The following is a 13,034-nucleotide window of genomic DNA, read 5'->3' on the forward strand; positions in this document are numbered from 1 at the left end:
TACTAGGTACGACATATATATATATATTCATGGAGGTATGGAGGAGGTATATATACATAGAGGTTATATCTGTATGTATACATACATATACATGTGTGTAAATCACGAAAAATAAACATGTGATTAAAAATGTGAGTGTCAGACCACGGAGGAAAATTGAAACGAATTTCCTTAAGTACTTTCGTATATTAATACATCTTCAGAAGGAGTGTGGTCTGACACTGTCACATATATACATATATATACATGAGCTGGAGGAGCTCTACAACTTGTGTCAAGTAGCCTTGTACCCTGCATGTAACCAATGTTGTAACCTTTTTTATGTAATGATTTTTTCAAATAAAGTTAAAGTTATGTTGAATATGACAGAAAGGGTAAGAATAATGATCTTTACATGAATCTTCTCAATATATTGCTCTTGCTGTTTATTTGTTGATTCGGGGTCTTGAAGTGGGTAGAATATAGTTATGTGTTAATTGGCTGTTGATTGCTAGTGTTGACTTTTTGATGTGTAGTGCCTCGCAGATGTCAAGTCTCTTGTTATCGTTGTATCTATCGAAGATTTCTGTGTTGCTTGTAAAGATGTCTCTGGTAATTACCTAAGTGTAGTTACAGGATGAGAGCTACGCTCGTGGTGTCCCATCTCCCCAGCACTGTCTTTGTCTCCCCAGTACTCAACCGTCAGTAATTTCAAATGCTTTGAAATTACTGACGGTTTTGGCCTCCACCACCTTCTCACTTAACTTGTTCCAACCGTCTGCCACTCTGTTTACAAAAGTGAATTTTCGTATATTTCTCCGGCAGCTTTGTTTCGTTAGTTTAAATCTATGACCTCTTGTTCTTGAAGTTCCCGGTCTCGAATTCTTCCCTATCAATTTTATCGATTCCTGTTACTATTTTGAACGTAGTGATCATATCGCCTCTTTTTCTTCTATCTTTAAATTTTTGTATATTTAATGCCTCTAACCTCTTGTCCTTCAGTTCTGGGAGCCACTTAGTGGCATGTCGTTGCACCTTTTCCAGTTTGTTGATGTGCTTCTTAAGATATGGGCACCATACAACCGCTGCATATTCCAGCTTTGGTCTAATAAAAGTCGTGAGCAATTTCTTTAGTATTTCTCCATGTATTTAAAAGCAATTCTGAGGTTAGAAAGTGTAGCATAGGCTCCTCGCACAAAGTTCTTAATGTGGTCTTCAGGTGACAGTTTTCTGTCTAGAACCACCCCTAGATCCCTTCCTTTGTCAAAATTCTTTAAAGATTTCTCACATAATTTATAGGTTGTGTGGGGTCTATGTTCTCCAATTCCACTTTCCATAACATGGCATTTATTCACATTAAATTCCATTTGCCAAGTGTTGCTCCATATACTTATTTTGTCCAGGTCTTCTTGAAGGGCATGACAATCATCTAGGTTTATCTTCCCTATTATCTTAGCATCATCAGCAAACATGTTCATGTAATTCTGTATTCCCACTGGTAGATCGTTTATGTAGACAATGAACATTACTGGTGCAAGAACTGAACCCTGTGGTACTCCACTCGTGACATTCCTCCAATCCGATACCTTGCCTCTGATTACGGCCCTCATTTTTCTGTCAGTTAGGAAATTTTTCATCCATGTTAGTAGCGTACCTGTCACTCCTCCAATATGTTCCAGTTTCCAGAACAACCTCTTATGGGGAACTCTGTCGAAAGCCTTTTTTTAGGTCCAGATAGATGCAGTCAACCCAACCATCTCTTTCCTGTAAAATCTCTGTGGCTCGATCATAGAAACTGAGTAAGTTCATTACACAGGATCTTCCAGATCGAAAATCATACTGTCTGTCTGATATTATATCGTTTTCCTCCAGGTGTTCTACCCATTTAGTTTTATTTTTTTTTTTTTGGCAATATTTTGACTATTACACTTGTCAATGATACAGGTCTATAATTAAGGGGGTCTTCCCTGCTTCCACTTTTATAGATTGGAACTACGTTAGCCTTTTTCCACACATCAGCTACAACTCCTGTACACAGGAATGCATGAAAAATCAGTTTAAGTGGAATGCTGAGCTCAGGTGCACATTCTCTCAGAACCCATGGTGAAACTCCATCTGGACCAATTGCTTTGTTCTTACTTAGCTCCTTCAGCATTTTTTCCACTTCGTCTCTAGACACCTCTATGTGCTCTATGTTGTTCTCTGGAATTCTTATTGTGTCTGGTTTCCTAAAGATTTCATTTTGTACAAACACACTTTGGAACGTTTCGTTTAGTGTTTCACACATTTCCTTTTCATTTTCCGTGAATCTATTTCCCATTTTCAACCTCTGAATATTATCCTTTACCTGCAATTTGTTGTTTATGAATTTATAGAATAGACCTGGTTCTGTTTTACATTTGTCTGCAATCCCTTTTTCAAAATTTCTTTCTGCCTCTCTCCTCACTGCCGTGTAGTTGTTTCTCGCATCTTTGTATCGCTGGTATGTTTGGGGGTTTGGCCTCTTTCTGTATTGATTCCATTTTTGTGTCTTTGGGTCTCTGGCCCTCTCGCAATTTCTACTGAACCAATCCTGTTTCCTAGTTCTGCATCTCTGTTTTGGTATAAATTTTTTTGTGCCTTTATCATATATTTCACAAAACTTGACATACATCTCATTCACTTCCTTGCCTAGCATCAAGTCTGTCCAATTATACTCACTGAACAAATTTCTAAGGTCGCCATAATGTCCTCTCCTGAAGTCAGGTTTTTCAACTGCTTCAACCTCCTTATTTTCTTCCAGATTATAACGCATTGCATACTTTACTCCCAGAAAGACATGGTCACTTTTACCCAAGGGAGGAAGGTACTGAATGTCAAATATCTCTTCCTCCTTCCTGGTAAATATCAAATCTAGCATGGAGGGAACGTCCCCTTCCCTCATCCTCGTAGCTTGTTTAACATGTTGATACAAGAATGTTTCCAGGATGAGGTCTACGTATCTACAGGTCCAAAAATCTTCTGTTTTAGCTTCATATGCTTCCCAGTCTATGGATTTCAAGCTGAAGTCACCGATTATCAACAGTCGTGATCTATCGTTATCCGCTCTCGCTGTGATCTCTCTCATTATTGTTATGAGACCTCCTCGTTTACTATCTAGCTTCTCCTTTGACCATGTGCTGCTTGGCGGTGGACTATATGCATTTATGATCATTAGTTTATCATCCTCATGGCAGATCTCTAGTGCTATTATATCAACTTCTTGTGGATTGACAGTCATTATTTCCTTCACCTTTAGTGATGGTGATGGTTTGGTTGTGTGAGGAGAGTATACGTTCCTTGATGGAGCCCGGTTGTTTGTGAATTGTTAATCGCCTAGAAAGAGATGTTGTTGTCTTGCCTATATACAGAGATGTTTAGGGCTGACAGTCCCCAAGTGGGCATGTGATTCTTTTAGGCGTCAGGCCATAAATAAAAATGCGAAAAAGAACTTTTGGAGAGTTAATTTTTCAATTACCCCAGACAGTGAAGAAAAACGTAAGAAATATTGAGAAGAATTGTGTTAGAATCATTAATCGTACCCTTTTGGTCATATTCAACAACATATATTTACAAGAAAGATTTCCTTAAGTACTTCTGAATACATATTATTAAATATGAAAGTACTTAAGGAAATTCGAGTTTCAATTCTTCCTTCGTGGTCATTTTTCATCACATTTTATATATATATATATATATATATATATATATATATATATATATATATATATATATATATATATAAATATATAAATATATATATATATATATATATATATATATATATATAATCATGGTTCATTAAAATAATGCCTTACATAAAATGTTTAATAAATACTTACCATAATATCTTCCTAATCAACTTATTTTATGGGAATATTCCAAGTAAAATATCATTACTGACGTGAATGGACAACCTACTTTATGATGCCAATAACACTTTTTTACTATTTTGTGTTATATTTTGCCGTGGAAGTGTAACAGAGTAGAAGCAATGTTTTCCAATATTATGGCCAGGGTTTATAATAGGGAAAAGTATGCTTTTAGGGAGACAAGGCCAGACTCCAGTATATACTGAGGTGGAACATGCTGTCGCAGGAGTATGGGAACTGCTGTGATATACTATTTGCTTTTCAGTTATATGGAAAGGTACATCATGGGTTATACCTCTTTCTGTCGTCTACGGGAGTCAGTTGTCCGTGAGCAATGTCAGTAAACTGTTCCACTTCTCCCACCATCCATTAATCTCACTATCTATATACATATTTTACTAATCCTCCATCTATTTAGAGTTTTCCATTCCTTCTCATCTCATTACACAAAATATTACCAAACTTCACGTAATTATTTTTAATGAACTTCGAACAAAAAAATGACCCGCATTAGTTAGAGTAGCAAATTATACTCACAGCAACTTCAACAAGAAAACCGCTGCAGCATTGTCTATCAGTGCTATTTCTTCATCCCAGAGTTTATCCAGCTCATCTAATACGGAGTCCAGATTTGCTTCAGTTCTTTCCTGAAAGTAAGCAAGTAATTATCAAAATAAGGCACAAAGCGTGGAAGGCTTTGTAGCACCATCAAATGTGGGGGATATTCAAAAGGCACTAAATATCATTAAGGATGCCAATACGAGAACAAAAGAGCACAGGTCCATCAATATCAAAAGTATCTGATTCACCAAGGATTCTATCTAGGGACAAGAGAGAGTGAGGGACGGTCGGGAAGCAAGACACATCACGACCGTAAGAGGGACAATGCAGTTTGGACAATAAGGAACAGGGCAGTGCTCCATTAAATGCCCATGGTATGGCCCAGACGTAACCCCACCAGAGTCATTTCCCACCGTCGGTTTTGGTGGTAATGAGGGTGGGTGAGGGGGAAGAAAAGAATAGCCACAAAAGTGACCAGGACGAGTACCAAGCCTCGGTTCCTGGAGACAAAGAAAGTAGTGAAAACTGTGTAATCAAAAGATGGAGTTCATGGAAGTTGGCATAAAATCCATGAATATTCCATTGAAGAATAAACATTATGAAAAAAGATAAAAAACATCAAGAGAGAACAATGAAGAAACAAAGGTAAAGAAGAACACAGTATATTAAAGAAGCTCAGGATCAGTAAAATCAAGGTTACGGGGCATGGGTAAACTGAGAAAGGATTGAGTGAAGGGAGCGGGAAGACAGACCAGAGGCGGACAGGTAGGGTCCGGCGGAGGAGGAGACAACTGAGAGGGGAGGTCAAGGACAGCAGGCGGGGGTGGGGGGGGGGGGCAAAACCGGGGAGTGCACCTCAGCAAGGGCAATAACTGAGAAGGAATCGCAGGTTAAAGAAACGTCCTTAGCTGGGACGGGGCCCGACCACTGAAATGGAAGGGGACGGAGCTAGAGAGTCAGAGGTGGGGGTGAGGAAGAAAGCAATGCCTTCTTAACTGCCGGGGAGGACGAAAGAGAGGAGCCAGACTATGATTCTGACTCAAAGAGACAGGTGTTCTAGCATCAACGCACTGGGCGACAGACTCAAGAGTCTCAACAGAAGATGAACGGGAGTGAACAAAAACAAAGTACCTACAGGCTCACCTTAGCCCGTGCTACTTGAAACTGTTTGTTCCAAGTACCGAATCTTTAACAACAACAGTGAACAAAATGAAGATTGCTGGGAGGGACACGGACATCAGCCTGGACAGACAGGCAGAATGGAGGGCCAAGAGACAGGGGGGAGGGATTGGAAGGATTGGGGAAAGAAGGGAAAGAAGACACAGGAGACATGGCAGACCAGGTAGGAAGAGGGGAAACTTCAGATGGAGTACCAGAAGAGGGCCCCTTCGGGGCAGAACGTAAAGGAACAAGGGAGGAGGTGGTGGGCGTGTCCGGGTCCAAGATCTAGAAACGGTTGTGAGACTGAGTAAGGTGAGAAGAACGAGGAGAGGTAAAACGCAACATGCGAGCATAGGATATGCCAGCGAAAGGGGCGAGACGGTGAACTTGGCGTCTCCCTTCAGGAAAAGGCAGACAATCCCAGTGTTTCAAGTTGAGAACGGCTTCCTCAAGTTTGTAGTGTATACACGAGCGGGAGAAGGTAGGGTGGGTCTCACCGCAATTGAGAAAGCGAGCCTGGGGAGAAGTGCACTCGGATTTAGAGCGATCATCGGCCCCACAGATGGAGAATAGATACATAGTATTTGAGCATTTGAGGACACCATGCCCGAACTTCCAGCACGTATTGCAATGTCTAGGAGAGGGAATGTACTCCTGAATGGAGCATCTGATACTACCAGCAAGAATTATAGAGGGTGGAAGGGTCCTACTATCAAATGTGATTTTCACAACTCGAAGGTGCTGACGGCGACGACCACTAGGGGGGATGAGTGAACGTGTCCACCTGGAGGACAGGATGGCCTTGGGCTTCGAGGATATGTTTAATATCCTCATGGCAGTCTTTTAGGTCCCTAACACCAGTTGCAACATGGTGCAGGAGAACAGTGCCAACACTGGCATTTAACCGTGCGTTTTTGTAGACTCAAACAGGGGTCTCCCCAATGCAGGACAATGCGGCTAAGCGGGTAGCTGCATCCGGTGAAGGAGCCGCGACGAAACGTGTACCTAAACCAACCCGTTCTCGCAAATTCGTAAAGTCAATATTGACTTATTAACTACGTGCATAGGTGATATACTAAACGTAATAGATACCCCTAAAAAGATTCATAGAAAACACCGACCTTACCTAACCTTGTTAGTATCTTAAGATAAGCATCTTATTGCTTCGTAATTACAATTATTACTTAACCTATACCTATTATAGGTTTGGTAATAATTGTAATTACGAAGCAATAAGATGCTTATCTTAAGATACTAACAAGGTTAGGTAAGGTCGGTGTTTTCTATGAATCTTTTTAAGGGTATCTATTATGTTAAGTATGTCACCTATGCACATATTTAATAAGTCAATATTGACTTATTAAATTTGCGAGAACGGGTTGACCTAAACAGGTGGAGTTAAAAGTAACAGAGGCATCCACCGAATTAACAAGGTGTTTATGAAGTGATAAATCGACAGGTGTAGAATCCAGAGGGAGGAGATCAAAGTATTTAGCCCACGAAGCGGGACCAAACAAGGCTTGGTATGTATTAGTATGGGAAGAGATCGCGTAAGTGCGGCCGTGGCGGGAACAGCATTGGGAACCCCCAGAGAGAGGGAAGGGGGGGGGGGGTTAAAAGGTGAAGTAGTCACAATGAGAGACTGAGCCGCGCCAGGGGGTGAGGTAGTTTTCTGGGGGCAGATAGCTCAACTCAACCACAGAGGAGGGAGGGAGTAGTCAGGAGGGTCAAAGGAGGAGCTAGGTCTGCTCCCAAAGTAGCAGGGACTATAGCCTGGTCTGTCCAACACAGTCCGACTCGGGGGCTTGGTCGCCCACCCCACGAGCCTGAGAAGTCATAAGAGGAACGGTATTTATCGACATGAAAACGAGAGGTAAGACTTTCATTCACGAATGTGCCCCCATACTCACCACGGAGTCACAATTAGAGGATAGGATACCCAACAAGAGATTTATTGCCGATCTTGCCGAGGCCCCCCCAGGGGTGCGTCGTGAGTATTCGCCCTGCAAACACCACCTTAAGAACCGCCAGTCCGTTGAGATCGGTTTCAGTGACAAAAGGAGGATTTACAATGAAAGGGTCCCCTCGCTCGAGAAGTTGGGTAGTACAGTTCTACGGGTGCAAGAATATGCCTCCTCAAACACCCGGGCGTCAAAACAAAAGAAGGCAGAAAGAATGATAAACACAGGCAAAAGTTCGGCGGGAGATGACAATTTGAAAGAAGAGGGGGAAGAAATATTAAACACGAGGGAAAGGAAAAGATGTCTGGCACAATTGGTAAAGACAGTAGCAGGAGCATAAGGCTTAACAAGGACAGAGGACTGACCCATGGAGCATCACACTCCGGCAGCCGCTCACAAAGCCCCCTTCACGGCGACAACGGGCCAGACAGAGAGGTGGTATGCTCCGAAAAACTTTCTTATTTGTATTAAGAGCTCTGAAGTTTTACTTTCCCGAGTGACACAGAATGAAGAAGAAATGAACATATGAATTAAGGAGTTGTGCAGCAAGGTTGTTGGCCCATACAAGACGGTCTATTTACTACTACGCTTCTCACTCATCAAACTTACTGTTCCCTCCTCTTATGCTGCATTCATCCACAACCTAGTCCTTAACGGCTACATAACTATATACTAAACAGTATTTATGTAGTTTGTACCCAGTTTTGTGGTACTTTCCTTAATGCTTGTAAACAGTCTTTATTTTAACTTGTACCCAGTTTTGTGGGTACTTTCCTATATACTAAACAGTACTTATCTAGCTTGTACCCAGTTTTGTGAGTACTTTCCTATATACTTGCTAAACAGTATTTATCTAGTTTGTATCCAGTCTTGTGGGTACTGACCTGCTATGACTTTCACAACCCTGTTATCATCTCCCTTGTTCTTGTGAATACCTCGATAATATCCTGGCCTTGTCCTGCCTACTCCAGCGAGTGAAATGAGTCATTAATCTGTCCAATCAGGAGGATGGCAACCACAAGTGTAGTCCAAGGTGAGCCTCGTCAGTGTTGGACATAACTGAAGGATGACGTTGTATGTTGCTGATTCTTACTATAAATCCCAGCACCCTGTCTGCTTATTTCCTTCATTAATATAATGCTGCTTCGGCCTTGCTAACCATATCTCTTAGGGTATGTCTATGACTGTATTGTATGTAAAGTATACAGCAGCATTGTCTTTCCATAGGTAAAGTAATTTACAATTCTCAAGAAACTACTTTTGTTATTTTTAGTGTCAGTGCTAAACTCTATGGAGTCCCTCTGCAGTTCTTGCAAGTGTTCTCTTGCATTCACTACACACCCCATCTTTGTCACGAACAATCTTGCTTACTTTACGTCTCACTCTAGTATCCAGGTCGTTGAGGCAAATTATGCAAGTCTTCGATCATTTCCAGGCGTTCCTTTGCCCCCTAATTACCCGTGTTTAATGTCCAGTGTCCCCCCCAGAGGTTAAAGTCTCCGTTCCGAGGTCATTACCAGGTGTGAAGGGTGAATCGGGCGGTAAATGTGGCAAATAATAGCGCAGGTGTCCTCAGGCCAGCTCAGCATGGACAGAAATCTCCCATAGAGCTAAATAATCATCGCCTGGGAATCCCCAACCACCAATATCCTCCTACCTTCTATAAACACTTTTCCTACGTGCTCACTTCCCGTAGAGTTCTCCTTGTACAAAACTGAAAAGGGGTACGAAGTGTCAACTATTTCTTTATGTTTATGATGCCATCCTTCATTGTGGGCCAGGTTCCCCCCTATTGTCCGGGACTTTCCAGCCATCCTTCTGGATACTATCCTCCCTCATATTGTCAGTCTATGACCTCGGGCCGGAGGTGAGGTAATGACGTAAACCCTTATTTATAAGAGTAATTCACCAGCTACACACTGATACGCATCCACCCTTGACAAGACCACTCCCATCCACCCCTTGATAACGACACAGATGTGTGAACCCTTGGCAAAGAGCACTCACATCCACCATTGATAATGACACTGAGACCCGTACACCCTTTACAAGAGCACTTGCATCCACCCTTGATAAGGACAATGGGAGGCATCCTCCTGTGACAACCAGCAACCTATGTTCCTCTTTAAGTAGGACTGGCTCCTCCTGCGAAAATCTCTTAACTCCTTGCAAGTGGGTTTGATTGTCCATAGTATTTTTACCAAGATGTCTCGGTTGCACCAAGAGTTATGTACCCGGATGTCCGGGTGGGGAGCGGGTGGGTAGGGTTAGTCAATACTAGCCCTGGGGGTGGAAGAGGTGGGTGTACTATCTGGTGAAATACTCGTGGTTATTAGTAAAGTGGTGGTGGGCAGTGATGATGGCAAACTCCAGTAAGTGAAATATGTATTTTTTGTTCTCTATCTCTTATTTAATTACTACAACACTAACTTACCTAGTCATATAGTGATAGACGACTATTTATTTCACTAATACTAACTACCAATACTCATTAAACATCTTTAAATTGTATCTGTTGCAATGTAACTAATTCTCTATATCTCCATTTACTATTTAGTTTGTTATTCCTCTTATCTTCACTTTATACGTTACATATAGTGAAACATCCTACCTTCTAAAATCATTTCTACTTTCACTGAACGATACTTTCTGTCATTTTTATATGTACAAACTATTTTGATACTTACACGATCTATTTTTATTTTTCTTCCATTTTCATTTCACTCACTTGCAACATCATCCTCTTACACCAACACCATGCAAGAGCCTGACAATGCAACACTGCATGCAAGCAATGTTGCACAAGATGGCCACGCATGGTCGTAGGCGTCATTTACACTACTACTGACACGAAATTACTGATTCCCAAGACTTTAAAACACCTGTATAAAAAAAACTATGATTTGTTCAGATCTGAAACTTAAGTTTATGTCCAGCACAAAACGTCCACCAGACTGCACAAGACTCTACAACACAGTTGGTGCCAGGATCATGTTGGGTTACTGTTACCTGTGGCAGGTGGCTACAGGTGATGGATCTCCCAATTCTGAGCACTCTAGGTGCAAATACAGAGCAGGAACTGCGGCATGATCTTGCACACTACATCGCCGAATGTCCAGTTATCAGACCATTCAGATCCACTGGCATGAGGTACCTGGAGCTTTGCAATTTCATTCACTCTTGTGTTTTGAAGATATCCTCATAATACACCCAAAATTTGCCAGTGCAGGCTATTGAACATATGGCCCTGCATGACTAACCATCCTGCGAGATGGAGAGTTTTATTATCACTGCTATCTTATTCACTCTTGTGTTCATGTTGATATCCTCATAACGCACCCAGAGTTTGCCTGTGCAGACTACTTATCATATGCCTTTGTATGACTCACCATCCTGTGTGATTGGGATTTGTAGCATCATGTAGCTAGTGTTTTGACACACATTGTACTCTCCCTTCATATAGTCTAGGGCAACTGCACAATGTACATGTACCTAAATGTGGTAACACAAAAAAATTACTGATGTTGAGTCAACGTTGAATACATTGATTCAATGTCGATAATGTCGATTCAGTGCTACTCAAGCAGGTTTTACCCATTGCGAGAAAAAATGGGAAGAAGAATGGGAGAGGGAGGGAGAATCGGAGGTAGAATGGAAGAGGAGGGACACTGATGCAGGGAGGAAAATTGGAAGAGCTAGGTAGATTGGAAGAGAGAAGGAGAATGCGAAGGAGACTAGGGTAGAAAGGGAGGTTGAATGAGAAAGTGAGGGAGAGGGAGGTAGAGTGACACAAACGAACAGAGACCTGGCCACTGATCGGCAGCCCGTCCTCTTACAAATTACGTTGCTTTTTGCTTGTATGCGTCATGGTAAAAATTTACCGTATTGAAACTTTCAAATATGAAAATTAATTTTCCAATTGAAATGGATCCAAAGCAGCAAACTTTGGGTCCTTCGGTAGGTTATGAGAGCAGCAAGTTCTCCTAAAGTTTCAAAACGTCATGAAAACCGTTAATTTAACGTGTCCCTCCTAACCCAACAAACTAGGACAGGTAAATAGTAAGAGGACGGGCTGCAGTAACTCCTCCTGGAAGATAAAATGCAGGAAGTAAGGAACCAACTGTGAAATACCTGTTATCAAAAACTTAAAAGTTAGATAAAATATATTTTATTTAAAAACAGTGTGTAAAGTTCCTTTTTAAATATAGAGAGAAAAACAATGTTAATATTTACTCACCTCTTGCCCCGGTTTGTTTACCTTCATTTTCTCACTGCAATACAGATAAATATTTGTTAAGAGATTAATTATCAGAATATGAACTTTTAAACTGTGCATACAAATAGTTGACTTGATTGTAACAGTGATGTCATTAAGTGCTGGAAAGTGTTGTTATGAGAATATCTCAAACACTGACACCAACACCAATTATTAAGGAACATTAAAGCTGCAGTACATCACAAGGTCTGGCATAATTCTCCTTCAGTGGCTACAATTATGTTTGGTTTACATTGTAAATACATGACATAGATACAAGTCTACATTTTGCGAATACTTTTGTAGGAAATGGAATTAGGGAAGCTCTAGAGGTTACATAATTCCATGTTTCTTCAGTGAAGAACTTCATAGTTTTTAATAGTACTGAAACTTTTAATGAGAGGTTTCTGAGATTGAATAGATGAACGCTATTCCTGAGATTGATACCATGATGGGGGCTGTTCTTGATTGATTACCATGATAGAAGCTGTTCCCGAGATTGACTACTATGATGGAGGCTCTTTCTACAATTTACTAAGATGATAGAGGCTGATCCTAAGCTTAACTACCACCATGTAGGTTAATCCTAAGCTTAACTACAACGATGGAGTTTACTCCTAAGATTGACTGCTATGAAGAAGGCTCTTCCTAAGATTGACTAACATGATGGAGACTGCATTTTATTACCATGATGGAGCCAAGTTTAACTACAATAGAGGTTGTTTCTTAGAATGACTACCATGATGGCGTTTATTCCTAAAATTGACTACCATGATGAAAGCTGTACCTAAGATTGACTACCATGATGAAAATCCACTAGAGAAATGAGGTAACAAGCCAGCGATTAACGAACTTTGAGCCACGGAGATTGGCTCCGAGAATGGAGAGTAGTCATCAATCAGTGGAGATTAACTACACCAGTGATGACCTGGTGTAAGTTATAATACCTTGGGCTCCACTGAGTGTTGTGGCCACAGTGGAGACTGACTACACGCTGACCAAAGAAATGTTGCAGATCTTCTTCATGTCTGAATTTGTTTACCAGACTCGTATTGACGCATCACCGACACAAATAGGAAAAGAGAAGTAACGCTTTTTTGCACTATCGGGATTGTTTATCTAAACCTTCTAAGAATTGTAGCATTGAGGTAATGTTATGAAATAATGGATAGAAATAATGTTGTATTGTGTATTACTCCTAAAAAATTGAGAAAATGTAAACGGCTG

The 13,034-nt window shown here is 41.0% G+C and overlaps 1 protein-coding gene across 1 annotated transcript in view; it reads right to left on the reverse strand.

The window, feature by feature from the left end:
- The window catches only part of LOC123762151 (uncharacterized), a 56,875-nt gene that overhangs the window by 23,194 nt on the left and 20,647 nt on the right, over positions 1 to 13,034 (reverse strand). Inside the window, exons 4-5 of the mRNA XM_045748529.2 lie at positions 11,790 to 11,823; positions 4,407 to 4,516 (exon numbers count right to left, since the gene is read on the reverse strand). Coding sequence (XP_045604485.1) covers positions 4,407 to 4,516; positions 11,790 to 11,823 — 144 coding nt within the window. The remainder of the gene's footprint in view (positions 1 to 4,406; positions 4,517 to 11,789; positions 11,824 to 13,034) is intronic.

The sequence above is a fragment of the Procambarus clarkii genome, chromosome 34 (assembly GCF_040958095.1).
Source record: "Procambarus clarkii isolate CNS0578487 chromosome 34, FALCON_Pclarkii_2.0, whole genome shotgun sequence".
NCBI classification, from domain to species: Eukaryota; Metazoa; Arthropoda; class Malacostraca; order Decapoda; family Cambaridae; genus Procambarus; species Procambarus clarkii.